The sequence below is a fragment of the Dunckerocampus dactyliophorus genome, chromosome 8 (assembly GCF_027744805.1).
Source record: "Dunckerocampus dactyliophorus isolate RoL2022-P2 chromosome 8, RoL_Ddac_1.1, whole genome shotgun sequence".
Taxonomy (NCBI): Eukaryota; Metazoa; Chordata; class Actinopteri; order Syngnathiformes; family Syngnathidae; genus Dunckerocampus; species Dunckerocampus dactyliophorus.
In genome coordinates, this window is record NC_072826.1 from 8,808,144 (window position 1) to 8,826,616 (window position 18,473).

The 18,473-nt window shown below is 40.4% G+C and overlaps 2 protein-coding genes across 3 annotated transcripts; both read left to right on the forward strand.

The window, feature by feature from the left end:
- The first annotated feature begins 22 nt into the window (after positions 1 to 22).
- Positions 23 to 9,643, forward strand: LOC129187013 (evC complex member EVC). Of its 2 annotated transcripts, XM_054785855.1 has the most exons (20): positions 23 to 397; positions 470 to 583; positions 664 to 750; positions 910 to 1,136; positions 1,234 to 1,318; positions 1,531 to 1,620; positions 2,259 to 2,387; positions 2,472 to 2,627; positions 2,730 to 2,946; positions 3,562 to 3,710; positions 3,898 to 3,996; positions 4,086 to 4,295; positions 5,219 to 5,328; positions 5,534 to 5,735; positions 6,285 to 6,500; positions 6,577 to 6,712; positions 7,971 to 8,073; positions 8,148 to 8,274; positions 8,348 to 8,444; positions 8,529 to 9,643. In XM_054785855.1, exons 1-20 carry the CDS (start codon positions 218 to 220, stop codon positions 8,678 to 8,680), a joined length of 2,886 nt encoding a protein of 961 aa, XP_054641830.1. In that variant the 5' UTR covers positions 23 to 217; the 3' UTR covers positions 8,681 to 9,643. The 2 variants fall into 2 exon arrangements, with proteins under 2 accessions (XP_054641830.1, XP_054641831.1); XM_054785856.1 differs by lacking the exon at positions 23 to 397 and having other exon boundaries at positions 539 to 583; positions 1,001 to 1,136.
- An 883-nt stretch (positions 9,644 to 10,526) lies between these two features.
- LOC129186442 (major intrinsically disordered Notch2-binding receptor 1-like) lies at positions 10,527 to 15,886 on the forward strand. The gene is made up of 4 exons (XM_054784723.1): positions 10,527 to 10,719; positions 11,535 to 13,536; positions 14,940 to 15,158; positions 15,234 to 15,886. Exons 2-4 carry the CDS (start codon positions 11,545 to 11,547, stop codon positions 15,426 to 15,428), a joined length of 2,406 nt encoding a protein of 801 aa, XP_054640698.1. The 5' UTR covers positions 10,527 to 10,719; positions 11,535 to 11,544; the 3' UTR covers positions 15,429 to 15,886.
- Positions 15,887 to 18,473: the final 2,587 nt, after the last annotated feature.

Consider the following 18,473-nt stretch of genomic DNA (forward strand, 5'->3'; position numbering starts at 1 on the left):
TCTTATCCGAGTTTTGATTTGGTAAAAGTATAGGTACAGTAGAAGATGCAGATAGTTTTAGCAAAGATTCTTCTTTAACGCGATGAAACGCACACACAAAACTGCGGTGATATGTTGGTGGTAACAGTGACAATCGCCATTTTGTTGTCGAGGAATTTGAGGCTTCCAGCATTTTGTAACTTTTCCCGAAAATGATGCTTGATGCTCGGATTTAGAAATGTCGGAGCAGGAGCTAGCAGCCGAATGTAGTTCTGATGTTTTGGTGTCTTTTGGTGAGTCGCTGCACGTCAACACAGGACTACTGACAGTCGCCACAGTTTGTGGAGGACTATGTGGGATATTAGCTGCTGCCCTCTTGTATGTGTTTTGCCTGAAGACTTTAATTTTGACAAGACAAGTAAGCAAACGCCATTTGTATACACCACTCATTCATTTTTAATACTTTGACGCCTTTCTAACTTTTCATCAGGGTCACAATGCAAGGAGGCTGCTTGAGCCCGATGATGGAGAAGTGGAAAACAATGCCAGTGATCATGCCAGCAACAGCAAAAAGGAGGCTACGAATGCCGCAACGAATAACAAAGTATTTCCAGGGCTCTATTGTGGTTTTTCATTAAACATTGTCATTTAATGTCATTAAATTTACCATAACTCATTGACCAGGAGAAGAAACAGGCGCCTATAAATAGTGACGTGGCAGCATTTGCATCCAAAGCAAAAGTGGTGTACCCCATCAACCAAAAATACAGAGTAAGTCCATTACAAAATCTTAGCAGACATTTTGTGCAGCAGTGGTAGTATTATGTCCAAAGACATGTGTGTACTCATGAGTAAATCAATGTCTTAACGGGGCAAATAGTTAACCACTGATATGACGAGTTTTCTGTAATGTGTCAATTTGTGCGGCAGCCTTTAGCAGATGGAGCATCCAACCCTTCACTGCATGAGTGCTCCAAGTTACCAGCAATACCGAAAGAGGACTCCTCCTTGTCCTCCTTAGACAGAGAGTCAATGAGCCAAGAACTGGACAATGATGACAGCAGTCAGTTCATCTCCTCCTCAATGGTCCCCAAGAGCCTGCAGAACCAGAGCTTTGCCAGGGTTTCCCACTACCCATACACTTTGACACAAACGGGGTGTGTGTCCTACAGAGATTTTTTACCTTAACCTTGCAGTATGGCTAAAATTCAAAGTTTGTATAGCTCGCTTTATACCTGTGTATTTTTTCTCCAGCTTTGAAGCAAGGATCAACCTCCACTGTTTGGCTCTGCAAGATGTGCAGCAGCTTTACTCTCAACTTCAAGAGGAAACATATATTGTGAGTTTTTACTTTTACTTGAATTGGGATGGACAAAGAATTAGGAACACAACTCATTGTAGGTCAGTAGAGAAAACTGAGCATGACATAAGCATAAAATGCAAGACGACCGGCATAAGAAATACCTGGCAAGTGACTGAATGTTTTAAAAATGCTAAACGGATGGTATGATGGCAGTTATTTCCCTAATTAGATCATTTTTTGTGTCATAGATATACCTTCAGATGGTGAAAAAGATATTTTGCAGCCATTTTCCAACAGACAAAAATGAAGCAAAGCAAATTCTTCAATTGCAGCAAAAGGTAAACTTTTACTTAAATGTTTATTCACAAATTATATTTAATCTAAGTTTGTGTTTGAAAAATATTTAATGACTACGATGATTGAATGTTGTTATATGTCGATGCACTATACACAGTTAAGACAACTTTTGAGTTGGTGTTATTATTTGTGAAATGTTCTGGCTGGAAATGGAAAAAGACTAAAATTGTGTTGAAAGTTGTGGACTTTTCTGCTCACCCAATCTCTGTTTACTCTCTCACTATAGGAACATAAAATCTATTAATGTTCCCTTTGAACCTGGATGAAATTAGTTTAGCAGGTTTGATATATTTTGTAAAGGATTTTTCTCAAGCTACTGCAGCCCCCTGAATACTTCTGGCGCCCCCTAGGGGAGGCCTGCCTCACACTTTGAAAACCTCTGATCTAGAGCGTTCAATTCAACTTTACATTCAGGGCCTTGGATATGTCTGCATTGATAAAGTGTAGAACTTTTTGTAAAAAAAAAAAAAAAAAAAACAATTAAAAAAACATTTTACTGTATTTTCCCGCTGTGTTGTGTCATTTCCAGCGAAAAGATAACTTTATCTTAAAATTTGGCAGAGTATGAATAATTTTGAACTCTTCCCCGTATATCTTAAAGCATATGTTGTCCTTGCAGGAAGTGGCTGAGCTGAAGAAACAGTGGTCATCGGGCCATGCTGCCGGTGATAACAATTCTGATGCTCCTTGCACTTTGGAGGAAATAGAGAGAGCTCAGAAAGATTTTCTAGAATGCAACCTTCAAATGGTAAAAGGCCAGAATGCATAGAGAGAATCTGATTAAAATAATATCAAATCAGAGTTGAACGGTAACGTGCAATTTTCTTTACAGTCCAAAAGTTTTAGCAAGTTGGTGGAGGAGTTTTGCCATGTGATGAAGACCAGCAGTTTCACTGTAAATGAAGCCCTTGATGCTACTGCCTCTCTCAGCCATGCTCTACTGGAGGTCGAAAATCATCTAATGAAAGCACAAGATGCAGAACTAAAGGTGAACAGGACTAGTCCAAATTAATTAGGTTTCTGAATTGTGCCATTATTTGAGGAATTAGATGGATTGACTGACAAATGCTTTGTTGCCTTTCTTTTCAAGCGAATCCACCAGAAGCTGTTGTGGTGGGAGGAGCTGACAGGGCTTCTCCAATCTCAGCCTGCCTTGATACAGCAGGAAGGGTTTCTGAGGCAGAACTTGATGGCTACAACACTGGAGCAGCTGACCAGTGAGGACGTTTTGACCTTCAGCAGCATGGAAACAATACTTTCAGAGGTGCAGCACGCTCTTGCAGAGGGCCTTCAACAGTGCAGGGAGGGTAAGATGAATTATCTGGTGTGCTATTTATCAATATCATGGAATAATGTAATAATAATTCACCGAATAACTGCTCTACTTAAATTAGACCCAGTTTCGCCTTTCAAATAAGGTCAGGTTCTTTCAGGACAGCTGTGACTGTCCTGCTTATTACGTCATCCCTAATTGTTAGACAGCTCCATTCAGCATAGTCCATTTATAGGACACTCATTGAAATACTTGGAAATCATTTCAAACCTAGACAATCAAGGAATTACGTAAGCCTGTAAGGAGTTGGGCTTGAAGGATTATCGTTCGTATCCCACTGCAGACAAAAGTAAGTAGCATCTAGTCTGCTTACTAACGACTGTCAGGGTGCTCCTGAGCAAGGGACCAAACCTGCCTAAACTCAGTTATATGGGGTGCCCCATCATGCCTTTCCTGCATCCCTGCATGTGTGTGATCTGGTTCTGTGTGGTGTAATGCAAGCAGGACAACATAGACAGCAGACTGAAATTTAATATAAGAATAAACTGTAGCAAATGAATGCCATCATATTTTCATCCTAACTCCATCCTTAAGTGTTGCAACCTCGGCTTGTCAGGCTCACTGCTAAAAGCTTTTGGTTACAATCCAGATTACACAATCAAAACAAAGGAGTTGGTGATGGAAAAGTGCAGCAAAATAGATGCCAAGCGAAAGAAGCTTCATAGGAGCCAAGCCAAGGAGAGGAGTCGTGCGCTGGAGCTGAGACAGATTCACGGTGACTCACTGCAGCTGACAAAGGTCAGTTCATTAGGGATACCATTTTGGTACGCTATCATATGCATACTGTCCAACTGACTGTGGCACTGTGCAATGTATCAGTGATGAAATTAATGACATTGATTAATAACATTTGTTGTATTTTGTTAATCGTTTATGTAGTTACAAAAACAATGTTTAAAATGGGAACCCTGTGTGTTTCCACTAGGAGTACCAGGAGCTGCTGTTAAAACAAAGACAGCAGCTTTGTGACTTTGAGCTGCTGCAGGATGACCGTATGGCTGAAAACCTCTGTAACCTTTGGACTGTGAGCTTTTTCAAATACTATAATTTGTATTTATAATGCATACTGGTCTATGTTTGTGCTATTATCTTACCATAAAATGTCTTCTTTAGAAACTCCGCAGTAACTGGTCAAAGAGGCTAGGGGAGAAAGCCAAGTACATCTTTTGTACGTCCGTTTCTCAGTCCAAAGTGTCTGCCGAACACTGTCAAACGCTGTGGCTGGATGTGCAGCATCAGCTTGCTGCACAGCAGCAGCAGTTAGAGAGAACAATCAAATTGCAACTGGATCAAATGCGGACTCAGTTGGATCAAGAGCGACAGGTACATACAGCCTCCATTATGGTATGATGGTTTGTATTTAATACAATAACTGAAATACAACATGACACATTTTTTACATTGCATTTACACTAGAGATGCTAGATATTCTTACCAATATCCGATATATAAATATTGCCCAGCTCTTCATTTACGATACAAATAACGGATACGGTTATACAATACAGGCAACAGCTCTTTCCTCAAACTAATGTCAGGTCACATCTTGTGTAATGAATGAACACATTTTGCTTACTTTACTGTGATGTGACTGTAGCATGTTGGCCACACAGTCAGGAGATGGGGAAGACCTGGGTTCGAATCTCTGCTTGGGCATCTCTGTGTGGAGTTTGCACGTTCTCCCCGTGCGTGGGTTTTCTCCGGGTACTCCGGTTTCCTCCCACATTCCAAAAATTAGATTAGAGATTAGATTAGAAGTACCGTAGTGTCCGAGATGTACAGTATTAAAGGAAAACTGCACAATTTTATGGTTTGCAGAACCTTAAGCAGGGAACAATTAAAGAACCAAGAATAGAAATGTGAGGCGGTTACACATGCCAGTGTAACAAGTAATAATTCTCAATGCTCCACCCTTTCACGAGCGACTGTACAAGTAAAGGTTGCCTCTGAAATAGAATCCTCGTTCAAATAAAGGGTTGGTGCTATTTGAGGAAATATGATACAGAGGATTTGACGTTGTTTGCCACATCTTTAGAGATTTCTCGTCAGACATGAAAACAATATTCAACCAATCTGGTCCTAATTTTGAAGGATTACTGTTAACGCTGACAGAATTTAAGGAAAGCGTGTCTGCCAAAAATAACATTTGAGGCCTAATTTTCCAACTTATCTTCACATTACAGTAGTGTCTGTGACAGTTGTCTTATTCTGAATAGGTTTAATTAGATTTAATACATTTTCTGTAGGCATGGACTGAGTCAATGGCGCTGATGCATGCCAGCCTCAGTCGTCTGAGTAACCAGCAGATCAAGATCCTGCGAATCATGGTGCTCAGACAGAGCTACACACTTAACAGGTAACCACTGTCTAGAAGTCCCTCTGGTGTCCCTAAAGGCAACCTCCTATTGCTTGACCAAATGCTAGTCAATTACCTAGAATGCCCTACACTGATTAACATAGCAATTTCTTGGATTAAAAGAGACTACCGTAAATTTGAGCGCACCTGAATATAAGATGCACCCACCAAATGTAAAGAGAAAAGAAAGAGACCTTTCTCTCAGCCAAGTAGGGATGCTGCTGGAGAAGAAATATGAACACCTGCTGGTATCCATACAACGCCATTTCATGGCCAGACACTTCTGTCTGCACGTGCTCAAAGAAATGAGGCTGGCCAAGCTGAAGGTTCTCTCTCGGACTGACTTTCGAGCTCTGCTGATTCAGGATCCTGCCACAGTCCAGTCCTCTGTTGATTCCACGCTCAAGGTAGGGGAGAATAAACACAATGTATTCCAGATTGGACATTTGACTCGATGATATGTTAAAATACTTTTCAGATCAGATGAACTTAGCGTATTGACCTGAATCTAAAAGGTTGGAAAAGACAGTCTTACAGTATATGCTAGACGTGTATATAAGCACACCAACAGATGGCGCCAAACGACTTCTTCCCAAGGGGTTTTCTTCCTGCTACTCACACACTCCAGTGACCTGCAGAGTGGTAGCCGCAGAACAGAAATCCACTAAAAAAGTGTCACAGAGGTTGGAAAAGTTTGCAAACAACAGATGAGGATTTATGATGCAAATTTTGAGATAATAATATTAAGCACAGTCATTATAATGTTGAATTACTAAAAAATCTGACTAATGAAATATTATTTCTCAGATTTTTTTATGATTAATTGGGCCTTTTTTAAAATTAGATTTTGTATTTAAAAAATACAGGTCTTGGAAAAAGAGCGTCTTATGTTCAGGGTCATCTTACATTCTGGTCAGTATGGTAATTTACTGTTCCCTATGTCCTAACAATAATAGACCAGCAATGTCAGCCTAGCAGAGAGGCATCTGGGTCCTGAGAGCCAACTGGTGAGCCACAGTTTCCAGCAAGAGTTCTTGTCTGAGCTCGAAACTGGGACTGAGGTTCTTCAGAATCATGCACAGCTACTGCTAGGGAACGCCCTCAGCCACGCTATCCTACAGCGGATGGAAGGCCAGGCCTCTGACTCACAAAGAAAAGATGACGGCCTGAAGGTACTAAGTTGTCATTTCTTTGACAACAACTAAATTATACAAACTGCACCTGCCTTGACATTTGTTTTCGTTGTAGCACCGACTTACAGAGGGTGCATCTGAAAGCGTGTACGTGACCAAAGATTCTCTTGCCGCTCTCGTCCAAAGCTACTATTCTCACATGCAGGATATTGCCAAAAATCTGCAACCACAGCAGTCAAACATTAACCTTGGTGAGACTAACGCACCACACATTAAAACACATTACTTCTTTCTGTTGACAGAATATTATGTATGTATGAGGTGAAAAGAGGTCAGATTTGAACTACTGACACCAAAGTCAGCATTACAGTAATCCCTTTCTACTTCATGCCTCGAATTTCATGGCTTCACACTATTACGGATTTTCATAAATATATTAATTAATAAATCGTGCTGTTTTGTGGATGAATACGGCCTATTATTAGTCAATAAGTATGCACATTTAAGCAGATGTTTCTTATTTTTTGCCAAAATGAAGCATTTTCAAGCATACAAATGGCTGAGTGAACTGAAATACAAATATAAGGCTTTCAGAAAACGCATTCAAAGACATTGTGATGATATGTTGTATTCTACACAGGCCACCAGGTGTCAATAATGTTCGATGAGACGCACAATCACCGTAACAACAGGCTTTTATTGCAGGTTTAAGAATAGAATAATTCATATTTATTCCTATTAAAAAACACAGTCTACCGTTGCGGCTGTAACGCACGCCAAACTGAAACTCAACTCTGAACCCCCGACATCATTTCCTGTAACCCTGCCCACTCAGGTCCTCTAGCGGCGGAACACATTGACAGCAACACACACGAGCACAAATTTTTTTTATGTCTTAAATTATGTACTCTTGTTATGTCTACCATATTGAGTAATATATGAGTGTAAAGTTGACTATAGGGGTGTTTGTGTCTGTATTCCGTAATCAGGTTTTCTATGCTTTATCTATGGAAATTTTCAATTTAATAATAAGCAGTCAATAATAAGTTGTACTTTGCGGAAATTCACGAGAGGGTCTGCAACCACTGTGATAAACCAGGGGTTGCTGTATTGCTCTCAGGTGTGCAGCGCTTGTCACACTGCACCACTATAGGTGGAGCCAGAGTGCAAAAGAAACCTTAATTTTACTAATTTACCCAGTAACTTTCAATAAATCAGAACTCTGCCTATGTAAAGATAAAAATGCAACAATTAATTAAATTAATAAAACAATGTGTTTATTATTGTGCTTATAGTTTTGACTGCATTACACTGAGAACTGTTTTTGTTTTCTAATATATTGTCCCTCCCATGTAAAGGCAAAAATAATAGTAACAGATCTCAGTATGATGTTCTTCAGTTGTACAACTAAACCAATAAACTACTGTTTATTGCCAGTGGCCAGTGTATGAGTCATCATTTAGCATGCGTTCAATGTGTGTAACTTAACTTCACTTAATGTCCATGCAGATGAGACTGAGCACAACTGCAAGAGCAGTGAGCTGAACAAAGCTCTGCTAAGAGAGCTGGAGAACTGGGAGAAGAAACCCAACTCTGCTAAGTTTCAACAGAGGTACATCAAAGTATTTTTTTTCCCTTTTGCTTTTATTGTTGAAAAGCGTAAGCAAATTCAATTTTTCTGCTCAGAGTTGAGCTCCATAAAAGGAAGTTGTTAGAGCAGTGTGATCTGGAACCGGAGGTGGTGTGCAAGGAACTGAGACAGAGAAAAGTAGCCCAGGATCAAACCTTAGAATGGATCAATGGACAGCTACAGGTAAGGTATTATGGAGGTGCTCAGGATGGAGATGTTAATCTGTTCCTGCGAGCATTGTTGTTGTGTCCATTAGGAGGCAGAAAGAAGCTTCATAAGTGAGCTGGCAGCCTTGGCTCGGGTTTCTCTCCACTGTCCAGACTCAGAACCCAGCGATGAAGATGACAATACAGGTAAGCACACATTCTCTGGAGGGTAAAAGTGCGCATGTGAACGCTATTGTTTCTGGTGTACTTCCTGATTTTATAATTCAACAGGGGATGGTAATGCCTCTGTCATGGACCTTCTTGCCCGGAACCCAGCCCTAGATCCAGCCTTGAATCCATCACTGACTCCAACAGTTGTAGCTCCAGGCATCATGAAACCAGCAAAAAAGAAGAAAAGAGAGCGCGAGTCTCATCTCAGTTGACACCAGATCATGTTTTTACGTATAAATCCAGTAATAGAGTTTACACTCATTATTAGAATTCTCTAAATGCTCAAATTAACACCTGTATTCAGTTAGCCCCTCAGTCTCCTATAGTCACCAGCCATGTGGTCTACAAAAGCAATTAGCCATTTCTAATGGTCTCTAATTGGTGCCGGGTCAGAAAACATTGGCATTAACTGCTGTGGCTGTAGGCAACCTCCTGATGTTGTTTTTATCAACTCCACAAGATGGCAGTAGTTGCATTTGAAGAGTAGTCCGCATCCAGCAGCTTTGTTTAACTCTGCATGCCCTTTAAAATGTTGGTATTTTACACAGCTCTTGCACTAAACTGTTGGTGTTAAACTCATGTGTGTTACGCATGAGAAGTATTAATGCTGGCTAAGCATCTCCTAACCTTATAACATTGGTTCTGTTGCTGCTGTGTTGGGCAATACATAATAATAATAATAAATAAAAGTATGTAGTCAAAGAGCCCGACATTTTGCTTTTGTAAAATTTTTAAAAAGTTGTTATATGTAAAGTTAGTTTTCAAATATGAGCAATAGCAGCTTAGCTACAATTATCACCTGCTTCAAATTAACACTCCATCCTATTTGCAGTTTAGGTAAATGCCCCGGCTATAATTACAGCATTTATGGTATGTCTACGATACTGTTCAAACAAAATAAATCTGTTCTTTCCATAGCTAAAAGGTCCACTCTAGTTATAGTTACTGTACGATGAAATATTTATTAATTATTTGTCTGTTTGGTTATACTTGTATGTACACACATGGGTCATTTACTTATTTGCTTTGCACAGAATAATCATATACAAATAGTATATCATCTAAAATAGCTGGTTAATTACTTCTGCCAACAGTGAAGTCTAACTGCATGAGTGTTATATTGACAAAAGTATTGGGACACCCAGCTGTAACACCAACAGTAAATGAAAATGGAATAAAATGACTCCTACTCTTCTGGTAGGTTTTTGTTGTGTGTCTTTGGGATTTTTTTGTGAGGAGAGCTCACTGATTTTGGCTAACTTAGATTAGGTTCTTCCACACCAAACCCACCCAAGCACGCCAACATGGACCTTGCTATGTACAGGCGGGCACCAGTAAAGTATAACTATCCGAAATATCTCGGCGAGGGAAAATAAAGTTTGGGGGTTAGTTTCATGATTCTAACTCAGATGCTGACTATGGATAATTAAGGATTTAAGATGTACAGTATGTCCCTGGACTTTGTACATATCGCATATGTTGCACATTGCCTTCATAACCCAACCTCCTCTACTGCATTGATCCCCATCTGGGCCATTGCAGGATGGATGTGCTTCTGACTTTCCAGGTGAATTAGAGACATCAGTTGTGATTGGAGTAGAGTGCAACCACTCAGATGAAAGCCTTGACCCTCTCTTGTCCTAATGGGGTTTTAAGTACAACCCTTTATGGCTGATAATGTAGAGTAATGGTGAAGTCTGGGAGTGCTGGAGCAAGGGAGACAGTTCTGTTTGTAGACAGCCATCCAGCAAGCAGGCAATCTGCCCCAGATTGATGGGCTACTGTCAGTTTGGAGTGTAAGGCGTGTCAATTAGCGAACATGAATGTTTAATCTGCTCTTTTCATATTCTCAAACTGCTCTCATGACCAGTCTGGCACCTTTACAAAGAATGCTCCTATAGGTATAGACTTTTGATCCGGTCATTCAGAGGGTGTGTCTACCATCTATTAGGAGAGTGGCTGTACTGACAGTGCAGTTAATGACACTCCTCAGTGGTGGGGGAAACCGTTTTGGATGTATGTTGAGGTCCCGTAGGGGACTGCAGGGACTTGTGGGAAGATGACCTGATTTCTAATTTTCTCTCCTGCCTGAGCTGTGGGCTCGTCGCGGCTACAAACACAGGAAGACTCCAAAGGAGAAAGGCAGTATGGTTTGGACCGGATCTATTTGGTCTTTGGTCTTTATGTTGGATCTATTTTTCCACTTTTGATGGCTCCGTGAGTGGCTGAAGTTGGTATTCAATATATTCAGGTGAGTCAATATGCTCTTGAGTACCCTCTGCTCAGTCCTACACTAGATGTTTACAGTATTACTTGCAACTGCGTCGTGTCTGACTGCAAGTAAACGCAACTTGCGCATAGAATAATCATTTTTATGGACAATCGGGAATAATAACGTCAGTAAATACTCCATTAAACACTTTGACCCAGATAAACTAGCCCATGTCATGATGCTGTTAATAAAAAATGATGAAATGGAAGTGACTCAAAGACACACCGGCGTCATCGCGTCAGATGATAGGTTATTTTAGGGCCCCAAAATAAGGTCGCTTTCCAAATTTTCACTCGAAGGGCTTTTTACACTAGAGCTCGTGAATATGATTCAAATTCGACTTTTTAATTCGGTATGTGAAATTCTGAAACAGAAAAGTGTGGACATGGACATTGAAACAAAATAATATTCAAACTCTGCAAACAATTAACTGTCCCTGCATTTATTATTATAATGATGTCATATAGGTAATTTTTACATTAATATTTATTTTCTTGATATTCATTATATTCTTTTCAGTATCTTTTCTTTTTACATTTCACAATTTCTTAGCTATTCAATTATTGTCTTTTTTATAATGTAATTTTTTGGGGTACTTATGTTTTGTATTTACAAAATACATAAGAATTAATACATATAATAATATATAAAACATATATATACATCTACTACAGTTATGATGAGCAAATGCCAAACACTATAAAATATGTATATATCCACCTGCAATTTTTATTGGAAATGTCATTTGCGTTGCTGTTGTGATTACATTTGTCGTGTCTCTATGTTCCCACCAGGTGAGCAACCATGGCTAACCTACAACAGGAATACCCTGGAGTCCTCTTAGGGATCCTGGAGGAACTGGCCAATATGCGTCAATGGTTGACCTTCCAGGACCTTTGCCGCATGGTCAGCACCCGCTTTGACTTGGAACACCTCATCGAGCTCAGGAGTTTGTTGTTTGCTGCTGCTAGCCGGGACCCCTGTTTTCCAGCCACTCTTTTTAGGGACCGTGTTTCCACCAGAGGACAAGGCCTGTCACCGATAGGTGTCGCTGCTGACATTGTGACAATATTTAATCTTATTCAAATGACGGGTGGGGCCTCTGATGAGAGCCAACCAATGAGAGCTCAGACGGTCCTCCCTGTTGACCAGTCCCCGGGCCCAAGTTTGCCTGGAATCCACCAACTGAACATTCCTGGTCGGGAAAGAGCACGCGCTCACTCTGACTCCACTGGCAGCCGTATTGACCAGCACTTGCTGTTTCCAAATTCCAATTACTCTGCACGCAAGCGCGCCAGTCTTCCCCTCGAGCCTATCTCACTAGTGTCCCCTCCTCGGGTCAGGACGCGGGCTGTCTCTTTCGACTTGCCTCACACCACACTTTTGTACCCCAGTGGTCAAATCCCCAGCGAAGTCATGAAGAGTATTTACTTGCCTTTGGAGACAGACAGCGAGTCAAGTGGCGATTCGGCTCCTGCTGAGGTGTTTGAAACGGAACAGGACTCATCAGTCGACCAGAAGAGAAACATCTTCAAGAAGGACTTTCACAACCAGCCGCCTCTCATACCGCAAGTGACCGTCAACAGTGAGTCTCCCAGTCCCAAAAGGGAGAAAGGCTTTGACAACCACACTTTTGAAGTCATTCCTAACCCTTACCCCTCGCCCACCACACTCCAACAGTCTCCAGAGAAGCGGACTAAACATGAAAGTCTCGATGATTTACAGGACTCCACTTACTTCGGACCTGTATCAGTCCCTGAGCGGTCTCCGAAACACTTGCAGCCCCCCAGAAGCCAAAGGCCCATCTGGAATAACAAGAGTCACAGTCTAGAGGACCGAATCAATCCGACTAGCACTGGGTTGGGACTTGAGTCCCGTGGCGCACAACAACCAAGGCGATCAACGCCTGCGATAAGCAAACTGGGGGGTTCTTTGGGAGGTGAGATTGGAGATACTGGAATTGATGGATTCAAGGCTCAAGGAACCCAGACTGATCCTCCGGATCCCAGGCGCCTTCGTAGTCTGGTCCATGCTGATCGCCTGTCCTTCATGACTTCATTAGATGATCCTGAGTTTTGTGAGGATGACATCAGCGCCATCTTCCGCTTCTTAGATGACATAAGCATGTGCGGGTCTACGGGAGTGCTGCACCCAAATGATGGATCCGGGGGTCTTAACCAGGACACCCCAGAAGCCAGACGGGGCCGCCTAGGCCAACTTCAAAGGCTGTTTCACTCTCTGGAAAGCAGTGATGATGGCCTAAAAGCCAGCGTATGTCGACTCTTGCTCCGCATGAACCAGATTGAGCGACAACTGGAGTCACTAAATGATGTAAAGGCAGAGATTTCACAGGTGTTGTCAGCTTTGCAGCGTCTGGATGAAAAGATCCCGCAGCCTGCTGTTGGCAGTGGACAAGGCATCGGTGACCGATGGCTAGAGCCCCTCAGTGGTGTCTCCTCCTTCATGAGCCACCCTGTCACTCCCTCTGAATCATCTGAGCCTCAGCCTCTATCTGTGTCAGGACATCTCTTCCCAGCAACCAGCACTAGCAGTCTGGACTGGAACAGATGGAACAATCCCGAGGAGCAAACTGGCAGCAGCAAAGCTCAACGTGACGCAAAAGTGACTAAAGATGGGAAGAAAGATGCATCATCTTTTCGTGGCTCAAAAAATGAGGCTGGAGAGAAAGGGCGCAGCGATTCCAAGCAAGCAAACACGTCAACCACTGCAAAAGACTGGACGGTGTCTTTCTCGAAAATTAAAGGTGGAAAATCTTCGCACGGAAAAACTGGGCAGGTGGAGTATTGCTCTAACTTTGTGTGCATGAAAGGCCATAAATACAGTGGAAGTCTCTAACGTCCTGGTCGACATCACACATTTTCCCTGGCATTATTAATTTACAGTTATTTTTCAATGAAATCTGAAAAAAATAACGTGTGATTTGCAGTAATGAATGTGTTTAATTCATCACGTTAAATCAACACATACATCAACAAAATAAAAATAGGCTGTAGGTGACTATTGGACGTCCGTGAGTAACTAAAACTACTGAAGTTGATTCAAGCAATCCTATTTTAGACATGAAAAGAGCAATGGCTGAGATGGCCCGATTCAATTGTTTAGGATCAAATATGATTCTCACTGTAGGGTGTTAGAAAATTACAATACTGGTCTAAATACCTGGAACTCCAGTTTATAGCTAGTTCAGAGGAATTGCAGCGAGCCATTATATTATAGACATACTATATATTAATACAAAGATTTCACTTTGTTTGGAGCTGTTAGTAAACATGCATTATGTTAAGTACAGTATATGTAATCATGTCTTTCATTTCATTTCCTGTTATGAAATACAGTGAAAACAGGCTTATTTCAGACATAGTTGCAAATGGTGATTAATCATGATTAATTAATTTATAAACTGTGAATAATCTGATTAAAATATGTAATCATTTGACAGCCCTGGTAAAAATAACTAAAACACTTCATATTTTATATTAAGATATAAAAACAGTTCGAGCTACAGGAAGGCATAAAGTGAATGAGTCAGGTTGTTTTTTTTTCTAACAGTCCAACTTCACACAAGTTAACAGTAAAATGTCAAAGACAACAAAATACTCTGTCTTAACTTCAGAAATCACACACGACCATCCGAGGCAAAAGTATTGGAGTCATACACTGCTTTAATTTTGAATTTAAATGCGGCTTGTCCTTCTTTTGAAATTGTGTTATGAAAAAGTCCCAAAAAGCAAAACAAACACAATTATTCCTTGAATGCTTGCTGTGTTTAGCTTCCAAGGGATTTGCTGAAGTTTTGCATGATGTCATGCATGAAGGTATTTTAAATTCGCAGCTTTAGGGTTGCATTTACCTCCCAAATTTTGGTAGCTTCAGACGTTCCACTGGACGTAATTATCTCATCTAGGTGCAAAGTGCACGGTCGGAGGTCATATTTTTGGTGTATTTTATCCTATTTTACAGCTTTCCACCAAGCATTGTGGAAGCATCGTGAATAGACCATGGAAAGAAATATGATAATAATTTTATTTGCATATAACATTGTAAAAATGTCAGATATCACTGCCCCCTAAAGAACGCAAGTGTTCAGCTCTGCTGTGTACTTTTTCTGCAAGGATGCACAGCTAAGTTCATATGCATTTTTCTTCACACATTTTACAGCAAATTCTTCACTTTTCTAGTCAGATCAGTCAAGCAGAACAGCAAAATTGCTCTCCCAGAAGTCGTCCAGCCTTGTGGAACAAGTGTTTAGCTCGTCTTTGTTCGGCAACAAAGAAAGCAGCTTGACTGGTGGACTAACTTCTGGGAAGATTATGGACCCCAGACTGGCTGAAGGGAGAGGAAGGCCCATCTGGACTGTTGATGACAGAGAGGCACGAATATCTCCTTTTGATTCACAGGTAATAAACTGTAACTAGATATCTGTCATGCAAGCTCTGAAATTGTTTTTAAAAGTAAGTGTTCATGACCTGCAGGCCCATGATTCTCTAAATCCCAACAACATGGAGTTCTGGATGGACGACATCTACACTCCGGGTTACGATGCCCTACTCAGGCGTAAAGAGGCTGGCCTACGTCGGGCCAAAGTCTGCAAGTTGCTGGCACTCATTGCCGCCGCACTGGCTATCATTCTCATCGTCGTCATTCCCATTTGCACCATGAGATCATGAGGTTGTTTGATGACATTTTCTACATCTACTCTCTGTAGCTTTGTGCTTGCACGACATCCTGATGGAGATTATTTGGAGGTGACAGACTCTGACACTAGAAGCCTAAACTTGTGAACTGCAATTTTTCTGCAATAAGCATTACCAACTGAACAATAGCTTCATTGATTCAATGATTTTTATGCCTTATGCATGTTACATACGTTTTTTCCTTCCCCAGTATTATTTCTTTATACAATAAATGCACTTTTGAATATATTTTCCTTTTAGTTAATAACAATAATGGTGATATTCAAAATTAAAAACCCTGTTAAATCAGGGGTGTCCAAAGCTGTTTGCAGCTGGGTTTTTTTTTTTTTTTTACTTTCTAAAAATATAATTTCACTACAAAACTAAAAAAAAAAAAACAAAAAACAGCAGCAAAAATGGAAAAATCAGCAGTAATTTGAATAAATTCAAAATATTAAAAGGAAAAAGTTGTAATCAAATGAGAAAAATTCAGAATTGTATGAGAATAACGTCATAATATTATGAGGAAAAGTAATGTTATAGTTTAATAGCATAAAGTTGAAATGTCCAAGAAAGACGTTTTTCATAATACTATGAGAAATAAACAAAACAAATAAAGTTTACATTTTTGGAAAATTGTGTTGCGGAAGAAGTTATAATGTTACGAGAATAAAGTCAAAATATTATGGGAATAAAGTCATAGCTATGAGTAGAAAATTTAAAGAAGAAAGTTGAAATAGTTGGAAAAACAAACAAAAAACAGCACAAATGCAAAAAACAGATCGAATTTTATGAGAATGAAGTCAAAATATTAAGAGCAAAAAGTTGCAATTTTAGAAGAATGCATTTATATATTATAAATATTATGAGGAAACGTAATGTCATTTTAGTAGCATAGAGTTGAAATCTCTTTTTTTTATATATGTTATTTTTTAAAAGTAATAATTTTATGAGAAAAAATCAAAACATAATAAAGTTGTAATATTTGGAAAATTAGAACATTTATGAAGATTATTCAAGAAAGTTGAAATATTTTGAAAAAAAAAACCAACAGCAAAAATGGGGAAAAAGAGCAAAGACGGAAGTTCATCCTAATAATATGCTGTTTCACCTTCATCACAAAGCTGAGATGCAGTTTTTTCTTGAAATATACATAACTTCTTAGCATATCTACGTGTGTTGCTTTACAAAATATCAAAGGGGCACTTGCATCCTTTAATTTTTCAGTATGTGGCCCAGGGTGGACAAAGTTTGGACACCCCTGTCTTACTGTACATGACGATTGTCTGGCTCTCTCATCAGCATGAGTTTGAAATATGCAATTATGTATTTTTTTTATTGTCCTTATACTTCATCTAAGCAATCGAAACTGAAGAATGCAAGTGTTAAATCTGCACAAGGATTTTATCTGTATTATTAATTGTTTATCAAGGGTGAGCTTTCCAGAAAAGTATGTCTTGCTGCTGCTGATGTTGGTGATATGGACAAACAGAGCAGATAACCTAAAGAGGAAGCATTTTCCAGGAAATGCTCTCTTTAAGTGGGAGTTTCCACTTGTAATTCAATTAATGGGCTGTTTGGAGTGCATCCTATGTAGCACATTAGTGTTTCACTGTGCTCACTCCGCCAAGGTTTTTCCCCCCACATGCAGACTCGATAACAATTTCATTTGCCTTCCCCTCACAGTGATGAATGTGGTTTTGACTGTGGTGTGAGGTTCCATTTGGTAAAAACTTCCTGTTAACCCAAGAGATATAGACTGACTTTTGGTGCCTGGCTGTTAACAGTATAAGTGGTTGACGGATACGGTGGTGTGAACAATTGTTTGCCCCCGTCCTGAGTTCTTTTTTTTTGTTTCTGTTTCAGATCATCAAACAAATTTAAATATTAGTCAATGTCAAGGCAGCTTTTAAATGTAACTTTTTATTATTAAGGGAGAAAAAAAACCCTACATGGCCCTGTGTGGAAAAAGTGACTGTCCCCTAAACCTAATAAGTGGTTGGGCCACCCTTAGCAGCAACAACTGCAATCAAGCGTTTGCGATAACTTGCAATGAGTCTCTTACAGCGCTGTGGAGGAATTTTGGCCCACTCATCTTTGCAGAATTGTTGTAATTCAGCCACATTGGAGGGTTTTCGAGCATGAACCGCCGTTGTAAGGTCATGCATGCCACAGCATCTCAATAGGATTCAGGTCAGGACTTTGACTAGGCCACTCCAAAGTCTTCATTTTGTTTTTCTTCAGCCATTCAGAGGTGGACTTGCTGGTGTGTTTTGGATCATTGTCCTGCTGCAGAACCCAAGTTGGTTTCAGCTTGAGGTCACCAACAGATGGCCGGACAGTCTCCTTTGTGATTTTTCGGTAGACAGCAGAATTCATGGTTTCATTTATCACAGCAAGTCTTCCAGGGTCCTGAAGCAGCAAAACAGCCCCAGACCATCACACTACTGCCACCATATTTTACTGTTGGTGTGATGTTTCTTTTCTGAAATGCGGCGTTACTTTTACGCCATTTGTAATGGGACACACACCAGCCGAAAAGTTCAACTTTCGTCTCGTCAGACCACAGAGTATTTTCCCAAAGGTCTTGGGGGTTCATCAAGATGTTTTCTGGCAAAATTGAAATGAGCCTTAATGTTGTTTTTGTTCAGCAGTGGTTTTCGTCTTGGAACTCTGCCATACAGGCCGTTTTTGCCCAGTGTCTTTCTTAAGGTGGAGTCATGAAAACTGACCTTAACTGAGACAAGTGAGGCCTGCAGCTCTTTGGATGTTGTTGTGGGGTCTTTTGTGACCTCTTGGATGAGTTGTCGCTGCACTCTTGGGGTCAGTTTGGTTGACCGACCACTCCTGGGAAGGTTCACCACTGTTCCCTGATTTCGCCATTTGGGGATAATGGCTCTCACTGTAGTTCACTGGAGTCCCAAAGCTTTAGAAATGACTTTTAACCTTTTAACCTTTATCCTCAATTCATCTCAGTTATGTTATAATTTAACAGGGGCAATCACTTTTTCACACAGGGCCATGTAGCTTTTTTTTCTC